The following is an 18,228-nucleotide window of genomic DNA, read 5'->3' on the forward strand; positions in this document are numbered from 1 at the left end:
TAACTTAAAATGTTAGGGGCGCAAGCAGAAAATTTAGGGGCGCACTTTTTCCTGGGTCAAAATGGGTCTTGGGTGCTCCCAAAAAAAAATTTTGCGCGCTATGCGCGCACCTTCTATTCATGCAGTCGAGCTATTGAGTGCGTGATCAGCAGCTGGCCGCTCGGTCCATTCACGCACCTCACTGTTGTGTATTGATCAGACAAGACACGCTTATCAACTCCAGTGTTTCCGATCACTGAAATCAGTATCTGCCGATCACCGATAATACCGATCACTGAAATCAGTATCTGCCGATCCGATAATACCAATCACCGATCACGGTGTTGATTGAAGCATTCTATTTATTGTGTAGCATTATTGCCTAGGACTATGAGGAAATACATATATAAAGCAACTCAAACATTAAAGAAATTACCGATTTCTTTAAACATTTAGGACTTTTACTTTGAAAAATGTCCTAATTGATACATTAAAATAGTTTGATTGCTATTGTAGTGGATTTCAGATATGTATGGCACACATCTGCATTATTCATTTCCTGGAACTCTTGGGGAAATCTATATACAGGACTTTTCTTAACATACTGACTAATTTTTATAAACTCTTCCTTGGTCCAGTAAAAATGTTTTAATGTTAGCATAATTTAAGCTAAATCTCAGAAACTATCTATAAAGATACATCAGTTCATTGTTTACTTTTATATGTTAGTGTATGATTTGTCGACATCTTATTTTGATAAACGGATGTTGTTTCACGTGGTTCTTTCCGCTAACTTTGCAAAACCGGATGTTGTCACTTAAATCCTTCCGCTAACTTTATCAAAATCCTCGCGCGCTCCTGATGGAATGTGTTTACCGTGAGCATCAGTCTGTAGGGGCAGACATGTGAGAGTCGGCTGAGTCGACCCAGAGATTCAACTCGGGGGACGGGGACGCCGCTCGGTGGTGAGGATCCCCTCGTGGACCTCTCACTCTGCGGCCCTCGCCCTCGTTGCGTCTCCGTTGCGGTGCGCCTCTTTTCACACATTAGCCCCCCCCCTCTCACACACAGGCCAGCCTTCTTCTTCTTCGGTTTTCGTCTCCTTTCTTCTTCTTCTGGAGTTAATGTCGGTTAGCAAACCAGTCATTCAGGCATTACCGCTAACTATAGTGGGCTGAAGTGTAGAACAAGTTTGTAAGCAACAAAAATATTTAATAACAAAAAAAAGAAATCTGCTAATTTACTGGTCGCGCATGCGCGAGTTGATGAAAAATTTACTCGCACTGTGTCTAATTTTAGGCGCAAAATGCGACCATTTGGTCGCAGTCTGGAGCCCTGATATTGGTATCTGAACACATCCGCTGAGGCTGGCTGTCGATCTATCAACGATGTGACGTCACACCACCCGCGACATATTCAAGCTCCAGTGCAATGTCGCATGTCGGAGTTGAGGACTTTGAACAGCCTAAACTACGTATTGTTATTGAATACTGGACCGTCAGTGCATGAATAACCTTTAGAAACACATTATCTTTTGATCTGGCTACATATTCGCTTTCACTACAGGTACCCTTTAAGAGCGATGTGATTTAGCATATTTTTAGTGTCGACACTTCATCAAGAGAGCGATCAGAGCCGCGCTGCTCTGTGTCGAGCTGTCTGCGCAGCGATCACAGCGAGTGCCGTGAAGTGGCGGAATTTTCGGCTTTAAAAATAAAAATAAAAAAAGATGCCAGAAGTGAAATGTTTAAGTTGAGTCTGTAAAGTTGTGTAACTCTACAGCTGCTCATCCTGTAGTACCGGAGATACGGAGTCGGAGGCGGAGTATTCAGGATCGAATTCCAATCTTTAATATCCATACAGGCAGAGAACCTTAACAACACAACTGCCTAGCATAGCGAGTTAGCAGGAATGACCTGCCTCCCCCTGTGTTACCACTTAATCAGTCAAGTAATGGCAACACCTATTCTCAGTCAAGTGTGGCAACACTATTCCTAAAGGTGAATTATGTTACATTACGTGTCACCACAATAGCACGTCTTTGTATATTTATTAAACTAAACAGCCGTCTGATGTTGATCGTATCTACACAACAGCATGTCATTTCTCTCGGCTCTCCGTCTCGCCCGCTGCAGAATGCGCGCATCATGACGGAGAAAAAGTCACTTACTAGTTTGTTCACTAAACAGGGCATTCAAAGCAGATTTCAAGTATATACCAAATCGACATCTTCTCCTCCTTCCGCCATTGTGGGTTGAAAAACAGCTTTGTAGTCCAATTAATTCCTTTATCAAATTCAGTTTCCTAGTTCTGAGGTTTTGCATCTACCTGCCCATAGGATGGTAATCCAATCAGACGTGCACGCCCTCCGCCTGCTCTGCTCCTGTGCGGTTCCGGGGCCTTAGAAGGCCTGAGGAGCCAACTCTAAAGCTGATTGGTTGACACAACATCGTCATTCCCATTCACTTGAAGCTACCAGCGCCGCAATGTTGATTCTGAAGGCCTAAGGGCAGATTTTAGCCCCTGGCAACACACGATGGCTGAATAGATTGGATAAAGATCTAACATAAAGACCAGCCTCCAAATCTCAACCTGGCTGGCAGCAGCGCAACCAACTATGAAATTAAATAACTCTTACTCTAGAATAATTGAATACATATTTGTGGGGAAATATATTTAGAAAAAAATATATATTCTGATGATGTTTAGGCCAGAAGGCCTTGCTGTAGCCCGCCACTGAGTATAAGGGTAGCTTTTTTATGTAGTTTTTTGGTGTTGTCAACAATATTGTATTTTGCAGTCCCCAAAACAAAAGGAAATGACTGCAAGCACCTCAAAGCCGGCAAACAGCTGATCGACCAGGCAGAGCGCTACTTCACCTAGTCCGGTAGGTGCTGGGCCAGTTCACTCAGTGCGTTTATGCAATTATTGGCTTAGTCGGACTGAAATCGATTATTTCATGTCGGACTATGTGCGGTCCGACTTGGTCGATTAACACCCCTGGATAGCTCGGTCCGATCCAGTTGATAATTCGACTCTCGCGGCATGTAACTCTGAATTCGATTCGGAACTGGACTTTGCGTCTTTATGCTCGAGATCCCTCCTCCCTCCCTCCCATGTCGTGAAGTCGAAAGAGACGATAATTGTCACTGCCGGCAGAAAACAAACAAATAACCAGTCCGCTGCTAACCATGTTGGTGCCCTAAGCATAACTCCTCGCGATGCCCCTGAGATAGGGTCCGGATGTGTCGGCGCGCATCACGGCAAGCGATGCGACCGGGGTGCTGTGCCTGTTTTGTGATAGCGCCTAATATTTCTAGACTGAAATAATATCATTATAATTATTATAACTATGAGGATTTTATTGGGGCGTGACGCTGCAAACAACAACACAAGAGCCACCACACATTTCTGGACAGAGCTGACAGAATTTATGCTTAATGTATTGAAGGAGTTGAACATACTAAAGTTCATGGTTCTTTCTCGAAATGTTGATGTTGTTGTTGGTGGTGGTGAAGAGGTCGAAATGGCTGTATCACGGCCAATGATTGAATTACTCACTGCCATGTATATTGGGATAATAACAGATAAAGATAGCATAGTCCATTAAGCAAGATTGATTATACCATCATGTAATGTTCCTCAGTCTTCTATTAGTGATCCTGGTATAAATCCGAGTAAAACAGTCACTGCCGTTCTGTCAGCGCGCTCCAAACAAAAAAACCCTCGCGTCACCTCCCCCTCGTCACCTTTTATAACCCGTGACACGTACAAATAATAATAATAATAATATTATAATACAGGACAACACATGATCCCAACTCAATACAAGTGTATGCGAGGCTGCATCTATCGTCACTGGGTATTTACGACACTGAAATCGATACCTAAAAACCTGAAGGGGGCGCCAAAAGTGAAAAGTTACATAGTGTTGCTTTAACACCCGATAACTAGTTATATTGTCTCTAAATGATTGGACATTGAGTTAAGTAATTACTGTTGAAACAAATAAAAGTTGTATGTGCATTGTGCAATGTATGGCATATTAAAGCATACTCACTCCCAGCACCTGCATTTATCACACATGTCTTACACATGCACGTGCATTCTCTATACTCACCGTATTGTTGACATGACTACAGGACAGAATATGTGTACTATTGTTAAAGCTGTGATGAAGCAGCAGGACATTATTGCATCAACGTATATTCTTCTGTTTGCTTTGGAAGAGACTGTACCGACTGGACACCTGCAATACCTGTATACTAATTCAGTGGACCGCCTTTGTCTCCCTCATCACGTGAACCACCAGTCTTTAGGTCGTAATCATATTCATTACAGTGTTCCATGCACAGCACTTGGCAGACACGATCCCCCATCTGTGAGCTTCAGCATGCCCTGTCTCTTTGTGTGTGCACGTCTGTCTGTCTGTCTGTCTGTCTCTCTCTCGCTCGCTCGCTCTCTCTCTCTCTCTCTCTCTCTTTCTGTGTGCATGATGTGCTTGTGAGCACATGCAGATGTGTTATGATGCTTGTGCCTATATGGGCAGGGGGGGGGGGGTACGTTAGCCACTTGTTATTCATGAAGGGGGCTGCTGCAGTGGGCAGCAGTGTGAGGGAGATTCCCAGCGGAGCCTCTCCGTGTCTGGGACGGCATCGGCATCACGGATCACATCTGATCGGGATGTGACTGCCAACCTCGCAGCGCCGCAGTGTCACACACGGCGGTAAAAGGCAGCCACAGAGCAGCCATGCGCAGATCCATCACACTGAGCAGAGATACATGCTGGAAATCAACCACTTCGGGGTAAACCCAAGTTACAGTATGCATTGTTGCTGCAGGGCCTTCAAGCACAGTGCATCCGTATCCAGTATCAACAATGTGACAGTAACAACCTGTTTAACAATGGGCCTGTCGCATTCATAATATATACCCACTCAGTCCTGCAACATCCAGATGAGGTATACATGTGTGCAAGGTGGGGATTAAAGTGCCCCACCCACTCCTCCTCTCTACCTCCATCTGCCTGATGGATCATGGAGGTCTGGATCGTGGTCCATTCCTACTACCAACCTATTCATACACTCTGTCATACTCATTGAATGTGTTGTAACTCTGTAATGATTCCTTCTGGTCACATGACATCTATTGTTCTTCTGGTCACATGACATCTATTGTTCTGTCCATCCTGGAGAGGGATCCTCCTCTGTTGCTCTAATGAAGGGTTCTCACCTTCTGAACAGGAGCTTAAAAGCAGTGCACGAGCACCATGTCCTCAGACGAGAAGCTAGGCTAACCATGTCCTCAGACGGGAAGCTAGGCTAACCATGTCCTCAGACGGGAGAGTGAAACCCATTTATTGTACAATTCCTTCAAACTAAAGGTATCCTCGCTGTGACTGAGGGCTGAGGAGCAGATGCCTCCTGTTCTAATTAAAGGAACATGCCCACATTTTAATTGTTGTCATGTTATCGAAAGGTAAACATGACTCATTATGTAAATAAGACAAACAAATACATAGAAGTTGGTTTCTCTTCTTTACAGTTGTTTTCTCAGCACAACTTTAAGAGGACAGCATGTTTAATCACTGTTTGTTTTTTAACAGTTTGAAGAGCTAGCTGCCCCCGCTTCCAACCTTCATGCTAAGCTAGGCTAACCATGTCCTCAGACGGGAGGGTGGTATACCCATTGACTTCCGGCGTTGTACAATTCCTTCAAAATAAAGGTGTCCTCGCCTGTGACTGAGGGCTGAGGAGCTGATGCCTCCTGTTCTAATTAAAGGGACACTCCCATATTTTAATTGGTGTCATGTTATCGACACGTGTCCAGGTAAACATGACTCATTATGTAAATAAGACAAACAAATACATAGATGTTGGTTTCTCTGTGTAGATGTATGTGTTCTGTCCTATATCCCATAACCCACCTCTGCTGCACCCTTTACTTTGACTGCCTTATTCTTCATCCCTTCTCTCGCGCGCATTAAGCGTGACTGCATGTCTCCAGCATCTCCGCCCCCCTGTACAGTTTCTCCACTCTTCCCGCTCTTCTCCTCCTCCATCGGCCCCTCTCTTTCTCCCCCGCGTCACGCCCATGAGGTCGCTCCAGGCTGTTTGCATCCGGCTTCACACACGAACACACTCAACACTGTCCGTGCACTCCTCCGTAGAGGCACGCGCACGCGCGAGCACGCAAACTCACTCGCTTGTACTTCTGTTCCTCTGCTTTATTATTCTCCCCTTCACAAATTCTCCCTCTGTCTGAGGCTGTCAGGGAGGAAGACAATAACATCTGAACCGGTGCATCCACTAGAGACCCAATGTGCCAGTTGCATTCTGAATAGAGTGCTCAGAGCGATTAAGAGCAAATAAGTGTATTATACCGGTATGAGCGCAGATTAAAATATATTGGGAGGATGATGATGATAAAGAGAGACTTTGTTGTGGCACTTTTCTTACAACAAGGTTGCAAAGTTCTTTACAGGGGGGGAAAAAGCAGCTCTGGATCATAAAACACAGGGGGATGAAATAAAGGATGTACAATAGAAAAAGGAGGATGATGAAACCCCCTAAAAACATATCAAATATTAATAAATGTTCTCCTATAAAAGATTTAAAAGTATTACAAACATATCTCAAATGAACCCGCATGGTGTTAGACAGTGCATCATGCAGGGAAACAGTGATCAATGGTGGACCTATATAATTTAATATTTATATATGTATATATATTCATTTCAACATTGCCATTGCTTTTGTTGTTATATCCAATAATGAATGTATTAATCTAGATTAAGAATTATTTCCCCAAATGTTGCAATGCTTCACATTAAAAAAAAATATTTGCAGACTTGCTATTTTCGTTTATGATTTACATAAGTAGTTTATTTGCTTTATTTCCAACAGAAAATTATGGAAAACAATGAATGTATAGAGCAGTGTGTGTTATGAGTACCTATAGGACATGCTAAAACTAGTGTGTTCCTTTAACGACTATTTTATTTTATTTCTGCTATATCCCTCCCTTACTTTTTTCCAAGTTATCATTCATTCCACATGCAACTTCTATTTGCACAAGGTTGTCTGATGAGGGCTGTTAACTATCCTTATTATTGGTGCCCTGTGCACAGGACACAAGGACAGGGGTACTGAGGCACATGTTTCCGTTTTAAACATAAATCTGCAACTGAAATAAAAGAGGATAAAACAAAATTATATTATTATTTACAGTCATTGGACATGCTGTGCATTTATATAAATGGCATACACTGCTGGTGCGACAGCAACATGATTTATTTCTTAATATAGCCTACATGACTCCCGCTGTTTCTGTTTATAACACTTGAGTAGCAGCAATATAGTATATTAGTATATATAGTAGCACTATAGCGAAGGAATAAATAAATAAATGCTTAAATAAATGTATAAATGCTTAAATAAATGTATAAATGAATAAATAAATGTATAAAATCAACAGGACATCATTAAATAAATATATTTTATTCAAATGAGCTGGGCGGTCCGAACCTAAAGCATGATTGGTCACAGGAGTGTGATGCACCTGGTGTGTTGTGCTCTACTATTTCTGCCTGGCACATGATGAAGAAGTTGGCTGCTCAGCTCACCGTTAGTGAAGTTAGCAAGTACACCAGTACATCAGGTTTTTTGAGTCTGGTCTTGGTAGTCCAGACTCTCGCGGACACCAGACGGTCTTTCTGGTCTGTTCTTGTTCATGAATTTACTCCCAATTCACTGCAGCATTTTTACTCAGTAGTATGGAGCGAAGTGTTCACTGTCGTTTGGCGTATACTCCTTACAGTAGCCTGGTACTTGTTCCTATAAACGGTAATAACTATAAAACGTCTCGTAGCTTTCCCCTGACCCAGGGTGTCGCTACAATATGAAGTGTTGTGCTCTTAGATCCTCCGAAACCTAATTATATCTCTGTTTTAGCCCGGAGACGTCAGAGCCAGCGGAGCATTTCAAAAGTCCTGCCGAGATCAGGCTGCTCTCGGCGGCCCACACAGCGCCTGAGCGCCCGAGCTCAGTGGTACGCATATCCTTATTAGGCTGAATCTCGATAAACCGACCACAGATTTGATGCTTAAACTACGAACTTCTCGACTGAAAACATCCTTAAATTTCATTCCGTGACGCTGTTCGTCTACATGTCCAAGTGCTAGGATCGATTACTTTCTGTGCTCCTGATTTGACCAATCCTGTTCAACAATGAGGTTCGGACCGCCCCAGCTCATTTGAATATACGGATAAATAAATGAAGAAATACGTGTGGACACATAATGAAGAAATACAGAAATGTAGAAATATATTTATTTAATGATGTCCTGTTGATTTATAACTTATATTGATTCATTCCTGTATTTATTTATTTATTTATACATTTATTTAAACATTTATTTATTTATTTATACATTTATTTATTCATTTATACATTTATTTAAGCATTTATTTATTTATTCCTATATTTATTCATTTATTTATTTATACTTAAGTCATTTTGAGTCCTCCATAAATATGAGCCCTATTATCATAATGTAATTATTAGCAGAAGTTGTCTTCACTTGGTATTAGCAGTAGTAGTCGTGGCAGTCCTTTAATTACGACCACTTTTAGGAATAATTGTGCAAAGAATAGTACCGATACGATTCCACCGAGCGGAGGGACACAACCGCGCTGCGGCCAGTGAATGCCTCTGGATGCCGCGGAGCAACACTAGTGTGGATGTCGGTGGTGATGCGGTTCAGTGTTCCACGGTTTTTTCATGCGCAGAGAAAAGAGCCTGACGCTTGAAGCGGGTGGAGACTGCTACACATTTAAATCCCCCGGCTCCTCGGTTTTTGAAGCGTTTCTCAAAACGAAATAACTTTTCCTCTTTTTTTAAATGTTGTTTATTTTTCTTTCTCCGGTTGGAGTCTTCATAGCGGTTTTAATGTCGTAAGTGACAGGTCTGTAAAGGCGTCGTTGTTGGGAAGTTTTTTTTTTCCGAGAGGGGGGATTTTTTTTTGACCAGCGAACGGGCCATGGCAGTCGAGGCTCGGCCGGAGCTGGTCGGGAAACGGTTCCTCTCTGTCGGCGGGGACGAGCCGCCTGAAATCGGCGACATCGGCCGGTGGCCTTGGAGGTCCGGGGTCATACGAGCCGTGAACCACCTTGACAGCGACAACCCCGACCTGACGGTAAGGGAAACGCTGACTTGTGTCCTCCTTCTCTGGTCTGTTACACGCGAAGCAAATGGGGGGAAATCTCAGCCGTTGGTGGCTCGCTCGCGAGGCGATGTTTCAGGCGGACATTATTGACTGGCTTTCTCTGAGTTATCGTGGCTTATTGGACCGTCCGGTATTTAGTCAAAGTGGGTAGATATTTGACCACTTGACTCGCTTCGTTAACGAGAGGTGGACTGTTGGGGGTTATGGAAAGCGAACAGCTAGCGGCAGTACAGACGCTCCGCTTATTTACATCAAAAAACCGTCACTTACGAAGCAATTTTTACAGCCGCTGAGACCGACCGACCTCCATATTTCCACCTGGAGGAACCCGCGAAAAGCGAGGAAACCACAGCGAGCTGCGCGTGCGGAACACGACGCTGAATGTGAGGTGGTCATTAAAAAAATATATAAATAAAATATATATATAGCCACTAAATCACCCAGACACGTTCTGGGAATTTTAACCTGATATCGTGTTGTGTTTGTTACAACAACAGGAACATGATGTGTAGGAATGTGGGTCTGGAGCGGCTAACGGCTTCAATCTGCGGTGCTCTGCGATCACCTGACGGTCCGAGGTCCGGGTCGCGTTCTAGACCTCACGCCGGGCTAATCCCCATGATCGTGTGGTTGTCTGGTAACAATCCACGTTATTTGAGTCAGGTCTGCCTGCTTTTATTTGAGGAATGCTGTGACTTTTAAACACCTAAAAAAACTGTCTTTGCTGCAGGCGTTGAACAAAGGGCAGCTGGTCTGCGTGTCAAATAGTGTCTACACATTTAAGACGACTCCGTGGTGTCACTTGTGGAGCAGATGCCTTTACTGCTTTAAGTGTAATTACTGTTTTTCACAATGGAGCCGAAATGTGGGCAACATTTTGGTCTACCCCCCCCCTCCCCCTCTCTCTCTCTTCTTAAAAAAACACAGCTATTTTCCTAATGGGATAACGTGCCAAAACCAGCAAACAATGAAATATTTGCCCCGACGAGCCCTTGGCTTGCAAACACACAGTACTGTCTCACTGAGCAGTGAGTCTAGTCCCTGTTTTTCTTTTGTTCACAAAATGTGCCTGTGCAGATTACTGGCCAAACCCCAGCACATCGCTGGTGTGATTTCTGTGTGCACATATGGGCTATTTCATGAAGACAGTAAGCCATAGCCTTGTAGTTATGTCTTTGAGAATATATATATATAAGAACATGATATGCTAAATATTGCAATGCTTATTGCAATATTTAGCATATCATGTTCTTAATCTGCATTAATACACATGTTATTAGATGCAACTCAAACAATTGAAATGAATGTCAACCGATGGCGGACGTGATAGAAAGAATACATCCTTCCCATACGTGTAAAAAATGGCATGCATTCAAGACATTTAAAGAAGTTACAATATATATATATATATTTAGTGCATTTGAAAGCGTACATGTCGGTTTAGCACACGTCACAGGTCCATCTCGCATGTTATCGAGGGCTCCTGGTGCTTTCTGCGAGATGCAGACGGTGGACGCATCCCAGGTGTCACCGACTCGCAGCCCTCCACTCCGTTATTCTGCACTCTGCTCACGCGCTCGCATCCATTTGTCTGTCCATTCTTGCGACGGGAACATTTAAGGTGAAGCGAATCCCCACGATTCGATTGCGCTGTATTTTTATTTTTTTCATGTGCCCATGTCGAATAATATCGCACAACCTACATGCATCCCAGCTTCCCCTAATTCCCTTGTAGAATCGGTCCCTGTGTGTGTGATGTGATTGAGGCAGTGAGCAGTGTTCTGCTTTAATGCCGTACAATGGGGCACAGTCTCATTAGCGAGGGGCTTAACTAGCTGAGTGAATGTAGTGGAGAGGGATTGGAGATTAGATTAGAAGAAGTGTGTCAAGCCAAGCTGCCAGGCCTTTGTCAAGTGTACGTGGTCAGAGAGGTAGTGGTGCACGAGTAAACCGCTCCCTCAGGCTTACTGGTCCAGAGCTGTGTCTGGGAACAAGTTCAAGCTAATGATTCATTACGTGTGAATATGAATTGATGTAGAAATCATCCTGGGATTACCAGTCATTAAGCAGCGATGTCTGAATCAACAGGGGGTCCACGCGCCACACTGGCTGGTGGCTTTTGAAGAGCGCCGCGGGTCATTTCTTGGTTACGCACCGTTCTCAAACAACGAAATGACACAACATAAAGTTGGGTGTCGTCGTGGTTACTGTTTCGCGGTTGCAGCTTTTACACATTGAGGCTCTTCCTCGTCTGAGACAACAGCGGGCTGATTCTGTTCGGGCGGTTGGTTTGGAGAAAGCGAGCAACGTGACGACGTGAGCATCGGCCACTCTTTTCTTTTGGACGTTTTACCAACCAAATAATGCAGATGTATCTGTACTGAAAGCATCTAACATGCGTCTAATATGATTAGACGACGACGAATCCTTTCCAGCTGTATAAAAGAAGCTACGCCCGCTGTACCTGGTAGACTGTTATTGCTATGTCAGATCACAGAAAGTATTTAATAGTGTATTTATGGCTCGGGTTTCTCTGGATTAGACCCGGCGATGCGGGCTAAATGATGAAGACGTGGACATATTTTTGGACCTATTGTTTGCGTCAACCTTGTGTAGTGGACATATGATGGCAGTAGCTGCAGTGCACTGCATGTTGTAAGCACTGTTATTACACACCAGACGGTTTATTACTGATTATTGGGTGAGTTCAGCAGCCTTAAATGCCCACAGAGTGAGTCCACATTGCACAATGAGCTTATGAACAATTAGCACACATGATGTAATGCAACAGTTGGTTGAGGCTCAGTGCTGTTTCTTTTCTTCATATCTTTGTGTATCTTAATCCAGTTTAGTTTACTGCCCAGCACATGTCAGCCAAATGTTGCCAGTGATCTTTATCCTTGTTTGAGACCTGACACACCTGACACAAATACTCTGAGGGTAGAGGAAGAACACATTTCTCAGAAAGTCCTCCAATGCACGACACCATTAATGGTCAAGTGTCGATTCCTCGACAGTGACCCAGGCAGCGCAGCCGCCAACTGAAAACAGAGAGAGCGGAGAATGTGTGCAGCACCGACGGGTCGGAACACGGAGCACCAGAACAGCCACACTTTCTGGGTTCTTGTTCTGGGGCCTGAGCAGACACTGACACAAGCTGAGAGAACAAAAAGAAACAGCTCAGCAGCAGAATCCCACGCCGGCACATTAGGCATAAAACCGCCACGATGAATGAAAAGAGCACGGCAGCCAGGTCATCGCCTATCGGAGCCTTTGTTTTCTATCACGGTGCCCTGTGTGTGTGATGTATGATGTGTGTGTGTGTGTGTTTGTGTGTACTGTAGCTGCCACTTTGCTTTCAGGGCCGTAAGCTCGACGTCCATCTGTGTGCGGCTCATCGGCAGAAAACGACCCGTAGTGAGGAAGAACCTTTCACATACAGAATCCGTGCACTCGGCTCCGAAAACCTTTTACCAAGAGTTCTATGTGAGCGTGCCCCGCGTCGCGAATGGCAGCATTGTTTCGAGCCCCCCAAAAAAACCAGAACCAGAGACCCAGAGAATAGGTGCGAGGCAGGAGAGAGGCTTTCACCTGTACCTGAGCCGGTACCGACAAGTACTACGATGCGGGTCGGGCTGTACCTTTATACATTGCTTTGATCTAGTTTGAATTCTGGTCATTGTGATTATTTCACTGCACAATGTCCTAAAGTAACCCGATGGGTAACTATTTGTCACATAGCATTCAGTTATAACTGAGGACAAGAGACTACAGTCAATTATATATCAACAACCCCCCAAAAATGGGCCCGGAGGACGACTTCATTATTATTGTAGTTCATCAAGCATCTGTGTCACCTGGTTTCATTCGTCTCTCAGCCAGCTGTTGTAACAGACTCCTCCGCCGCAGTGTGGCGAGACATATTGTGATGCCTCCTATCCCAGAGATAGCAGCAACGACCGTGATTACGCTGCATTAAGCTCCCGAGGACACGATGGTTTATTCATCCCGCGCAGTCACACTCGACAGAGACACGTCGACGGGTCTGGACGCGTGAAGGATCGACCCGGCGCGGTCACGGGCATGTTTGCTCTCCCAGGGTAACCTTCAGGTGTGTTCCTACATGTCCGTGTCCCCTCGTGTCTTTGTGCCGCCGTGGACCCCTCGCGTCGCTTGTTGCCTTTAACAGTGGCAGCAATGAGGAATTTCAGGGCGGGACTAAAAGCAGTCGTTGTTCATCAAGTTGATATTTGCACAGGAGACTGCAGCATTGCTGTGTGGCGTTCAGGGCGGCGCGGTAACTGGATACTCTGTGTGTTAGTGGTTTGTTTTCTGGTGCCTAAGGAAACAAAATGTAATCTGAAGCCAGGATGGGCTGGCTGGGTTGTCGGCTGGCTGTACCCTTCCCCCATCTCTCCTAACACACACCACACATGGACACACACACACACACACACACGTCACGCTGCTACATACGGCAGCCATAAATTCTCCTATAGGCTTGCAGGCTTCCTAGATAACCCTGGGAATACATTATTGTGTTCGACTCTCTGCAACTTCTGTGGTTTCCTGCAGCACCGGGTCAGACCTGAATGGTGCACTGTGCGCCATGCGCTGCTTCAAGTACACAGTGTCTAGAAAACTGACCAGAGAGCACCCACGCAACTTAATAAGAACCAAAATATGGCACCGGAGGCTTGTAAAACAAGGCGCGCTGAGCACCGACCGGCTCTCAGGCCGAGACAGATTGTCTTCACTCTGGATTCACGGTGAATGGTTCGACTTGTCCTCCGTGTAAACTCTACGTAGACGTCGTTGAATCAATAAGCAATAACAGAAATACAAAGCGGTATTGACCCGGCGTCGCGTGAACCCACTTCCCCCCGTGACCTTCATTCTCACTTTGCGCGCGACAACAATTTTCAAGGCCAAGAAAGCGAGCGGCTCGAGAACGGACGCACGCCGGCCGATCGGCAGACGCCCGGGTCGCCCTCGCTTTCTGCTTGGGGAGAAGCGGGGCGGTTGTTTCTAAACAGTCGCAGTAAGTGGTCCCTTTCAGTCGGCTTGTTGATGTTTTGAGTTCGAGGAGATTACACTCGGTTATCTTTGTACAGCCTGGAATGATGTCAGAGCTCAGTGAGCATGGATCTCCGCCAGATCGGTATCACAAGCGCTGCAAGGTCAGGCGCAGTACGTGTTAACGTGCAAAGTGAACAGATAGCATGCGTTTATCGCCACCGATAAAGAGAGACTTTATAATTGCTACGCTGAGCGACGTGTTGGTTATCCTCACCAGTGAAGCCAAGGTCTTCTTCTTGTTGTTGTTGTCAAGATTAAGCCAGAAAGCAGCCGTGTGTCTGTGACTCACGGCTGTTATCTGCATCACATCACAAGCACCGCTGACCCCTCCTGCCCCGGATGAAATCCACATAAAATACAAGAAATGCTCTTATGGATTCACTATCTGGAGTTTCTACATGTGTATTGGTGGAAAGCCACTCGCTCAGAGTGTCGACCACGGGACACTGATGGACTACACTACCGTTCAAAGGTTTGGGGTCACCCAGACAATTTTGTGTTTTCCATGTAAACTCACACTTTTATTTATCAAATGACTTGCAAAATGAATATAAAATATAGTCAAGACATTGACACGGTTAGAAATAATGATTTTTATTTGAAATACAAATGTTGTTCTTCAAACTTGTCGCTCAAAGGAAGGCCAGTTTGATCGCTTCTCTCACCAGCAGAACTGTTTCAGCTGCGCTCCCATTAAGAGGGTTTTCACGCCCTCCCCCGGGGTCAAACCGCTCCCCGCCTCACTGGCGGAGAAAGCCGGGGCCGACGGAATGTTGCCGTACCTGTCTGTGACCTCACCAAGGTGTAGCACACTTAACTCTGTCATCGTCAAAATCACTACGTCAACGTGGAAGGGATGAAGGACGAGGAGCCAGTCTCAATACTCTAGTCGCAATAGTCTAGTCTCAATAGTCTAGTCTCAATAGTCTAATTGCAATAGTCTAGTCTCAATACTCTAGTCTCAATAGTCTAGTCGCAATAGTCTAATTGCAATAGTCTAGTCTCAATAGTCTAGTCTCAATAGTCTAGTCTCAATACTCTTGTCTCAATAGTCTAGTCTCAATACTCTAGTTTCAATACTCTAGTCTCAATAGTCTAGTCTTAATAGTCTAGTCTCAATACTCTAGTCTCAATACTCTAGTCTCAATAGTCTAGTCTCAATACTCTAGTCTCAATACTCTAGTCTCAATAGTCTAGTCTCAATAGTCTAGTCTTAATAGTCTAGTCTCAATACTCTAGTCTCAATACTCTAGTCTCAATAGTCTAGTCTCAATAGTCTAATCGCAATAGTCTAGTCTCAATAGTCTAGTCTTAATAGTCTAGTCTCAATACTCTAGTCTCAATAGTCTAGTCTCAATAGTCTAGTCTTAATAGTCTAGTCTCAATACTCTAGTCTCAATACACTAGTCTCAATACTCTAGTCTCAATAGTCTAGTCTCAATACTCTAGTCTTAATAGTCTAGTCTTAATAGTCTAGTCTCAATAGTCTAGTCTTAATAGTCTAGTCTCAATACTCTAGTCTCAATAGTCTAGTCTCAATACGCCAGTCTCAATACTCTAGTCTCAATAGTCTAATCGCAATAGTCTAGTCTCAATAGTCTAGTCTTAATAGTCTAGTCTCAATAGTCTAGTCTTAATAGTCTAGTCTCAATACTCTAGTCTCAATAGTCTAATCGCAATAGTCTAGTCTCAATAGTCTAGTCTTAATAGTCTAGTCTCAATACTCTAGTCTCAATACTCTAGTCTCAATAGTCTAGTCTCAATAGTCTAGTCTCAATAGTCTAGTCTCAATAGTCTAGTCTTAATAGTCTAGTCTCAATACTCTAGTCTCAATAGTCTAGTCTCAATACTCTAGTCTTAATACTCTTGTCTCAATAGTCTAGTCTCAATAGTCTAGTCTTAATAGTCTAGTCTCAATACTCTAGTCTCAATACTATAGTCTCAATAGTCTAGTCTCAATAGTCTAATCGCAATAGTCTAGTCTCAATAGTCTAGTCTTAATAGTCTAGTCTCAATACTCTAGTCTCAATACCCTAGTCTCAATAGTCTAGTCTCAATACTCTAGTCTCAATAGTCTAGTCTTAATAGTCTAGTCTCAATAGTCTAGTCTTAATAGTCTAGTCTTAATAGTCTAGTCTCAATAGTCTAGTCTTAATAGTCTCTAATGGTTGAGTCATGAAACACTTCTGGCAGATGAAGGCTCATGAGTAATAATTGCGTAATGTTAATGGTTTCCTCTGCAGTGCATTACTACCTATTAGAGGAGTTCAACGCGGCGCTAGATGTCCACTCCACTGAACAAAGCTTCATGTCTTTGATAGCCTACTGCTTTTAGTTGCTATATTTGGTTATACACATATATTATATAGGCTTATTGTCGCTCCGTGGTCCCTTTAATTTAGTCCTTAAATTAGTCTTGAAAAAGGGCTGAAATGCAGACTGGCATATTTGGCTTGCCATTGTGCTGTTGGTGCATGACTCACTGGCTTTCTGATATTACAGAACGACGGAGAGAGTGAGAGAGTGAGAGCGAGAGAGAGAGTGAGAGAGAGGGATGGGCAGATGAAGGAAGGGACAGAGAGAAATGTTTCAGAGAGCTGAAGTAAAGGAGAGAGTGAATGCTGTGTGAAAAATGAAGCGAAAGGAGAGCGAGGGCGAGCTGTGTACTCTCATTAGTCGTTTGGTTTTCCAGCCAGCCAGCCTCTCTGGCAGAGAGTGAACGACAGCCAGAGGAGGGGGGGAGAGAGAGAGAGAGGGAGAGAGAAAATGGGAATGTGAGAGAGACGGAGAGAGAGAGGGGGTTCTTTCTCCTCTGTCTGGCCTCTCTCCCATAGCAACAGTGGCTTAGCCACGTGAACGCCAGTTCCTTTGAGTTCACCCACTGCACAGAACTTAACTCCTTCAGCACCGGATTACAGCACAATACAGCAGCACAGAACAAGAGGACACGGCAGGACACGAGAGGACGCCACATGGAATAAACATGCACAAGAAGCAGCTTTCATCTGATTCCACCAACTGAGCTGGTCCAACTGGAACACCTCACACATGGTGTTAGAACTCAATAGAATTCCCCTGCATCAAAAACAAAATATGTAATACATGAAAGTGATTACCTCCATGTTCAGGGACTTCACATCATCTAATGTCTTGACTACCAAAAGAAGAAATGGAATAGCATTGTATTTATCTATATCGCATTCTATTACACTCTTACATTTGCGTGTATATGCAGTCATATAGAACAGAATAGAATACTCAGAGAGTGGAATAGAACGCTGTCGTATAGAGTGGAATAGAATGCTGTTGTGTAGAGTGGAATAGAATGCTGTTGTGTAGAGTGGAATAGAATGCTGTTGTGTAGAGTGGAATAGAATGCTGTCGTGTAGAGTGGAATAGAATGCTGTCGTGTAGAGTGGAATAGAACGCTGTTGTGTAGAGTGGAATAGAATGCTGTTGTGTAGAGTGGAATAGAATGCTGTTGTGTAGAGTGGAATAGAACGCTGTGTAGAGTGGAATAGAACGCTGTGTAGAGTGGAATAGAACGCTGTCGTATAGAGTGGAATAGAATGCTGTTGTGTAGAGTGGAATAGAACACAGTTGAATAAATATAGAGCTGTACCTTGAGGTGGAATATAATGCTGTGACCTAGTAACAGAAAGGCGTTGTGCATCAAGCGGATTAGATTGCCATCACGTGGAGTAGAACGGGCCGTATAAAACCTAGCTGAATAGTATGCTGCCATGTACAACAACAAGTGGAATAGGATGCCGTCATGGCGTGGAACAGAGTTCTGTCTCAGTGGAAACGAGGGCTGTTATGCAAAGTGGAGTAGAATACTGTCTTATAGAGTGAGATCAATACCGGCATGCAGATCAGAATCGTGAGCAGAACGTTTGGAGTGAAATGGATCGGGAACAGAGGCGTGATTGTTAACTGGAGCC

At 44.2% G+C, this 18,228-nt stretch overlaps 1 protein-coding gene across 2 annotated transcripts in view; it reads left to right on the forward strand.

Moving 5' to 3' along the window:
• The first annotated feature begins 8,770 nt into the window (after nt 1-8,770).
• Nucleotides 8,771-18,228, forward strand: part of jmjd1cb (jumonji domain containing 1Cb) — an 89,322-nt gene continuing 79,864 nt past the window's right edge. For both annotated transcript variants that reach the window (XM_056430106.1, XM_056430107.1), the window contains exon 1: nt 8,771-9,175. In XM_056430106.1, the coding sequence (XP_056286081.1) occupies nt 9,020-9,175 (156 nt within the window). In that variant the 5' untranslated portion in view covers nt 8,771-9,019. The remainder of the gene's footprint in view (nt 9,176-18,228) is intronic.

This window comes from Pseudoliparis swirei, chromosome 13, assembly GCF_029220125.1.
Source record: "Pseudoliparis swirei isolate HS2019 ecotype Mariana Trench chromosome 13, NWPU_hadal_v1, whole genome shotgun sequence".
In the NCBI taxonomy this organism is placed as follows: domain Eukaryota; kingdom Metazoa; phylum Chordata; class Actinopteri; order Perciformes; family Liparidae; genus Pseudoliparis; species Pseudoliparis swirei.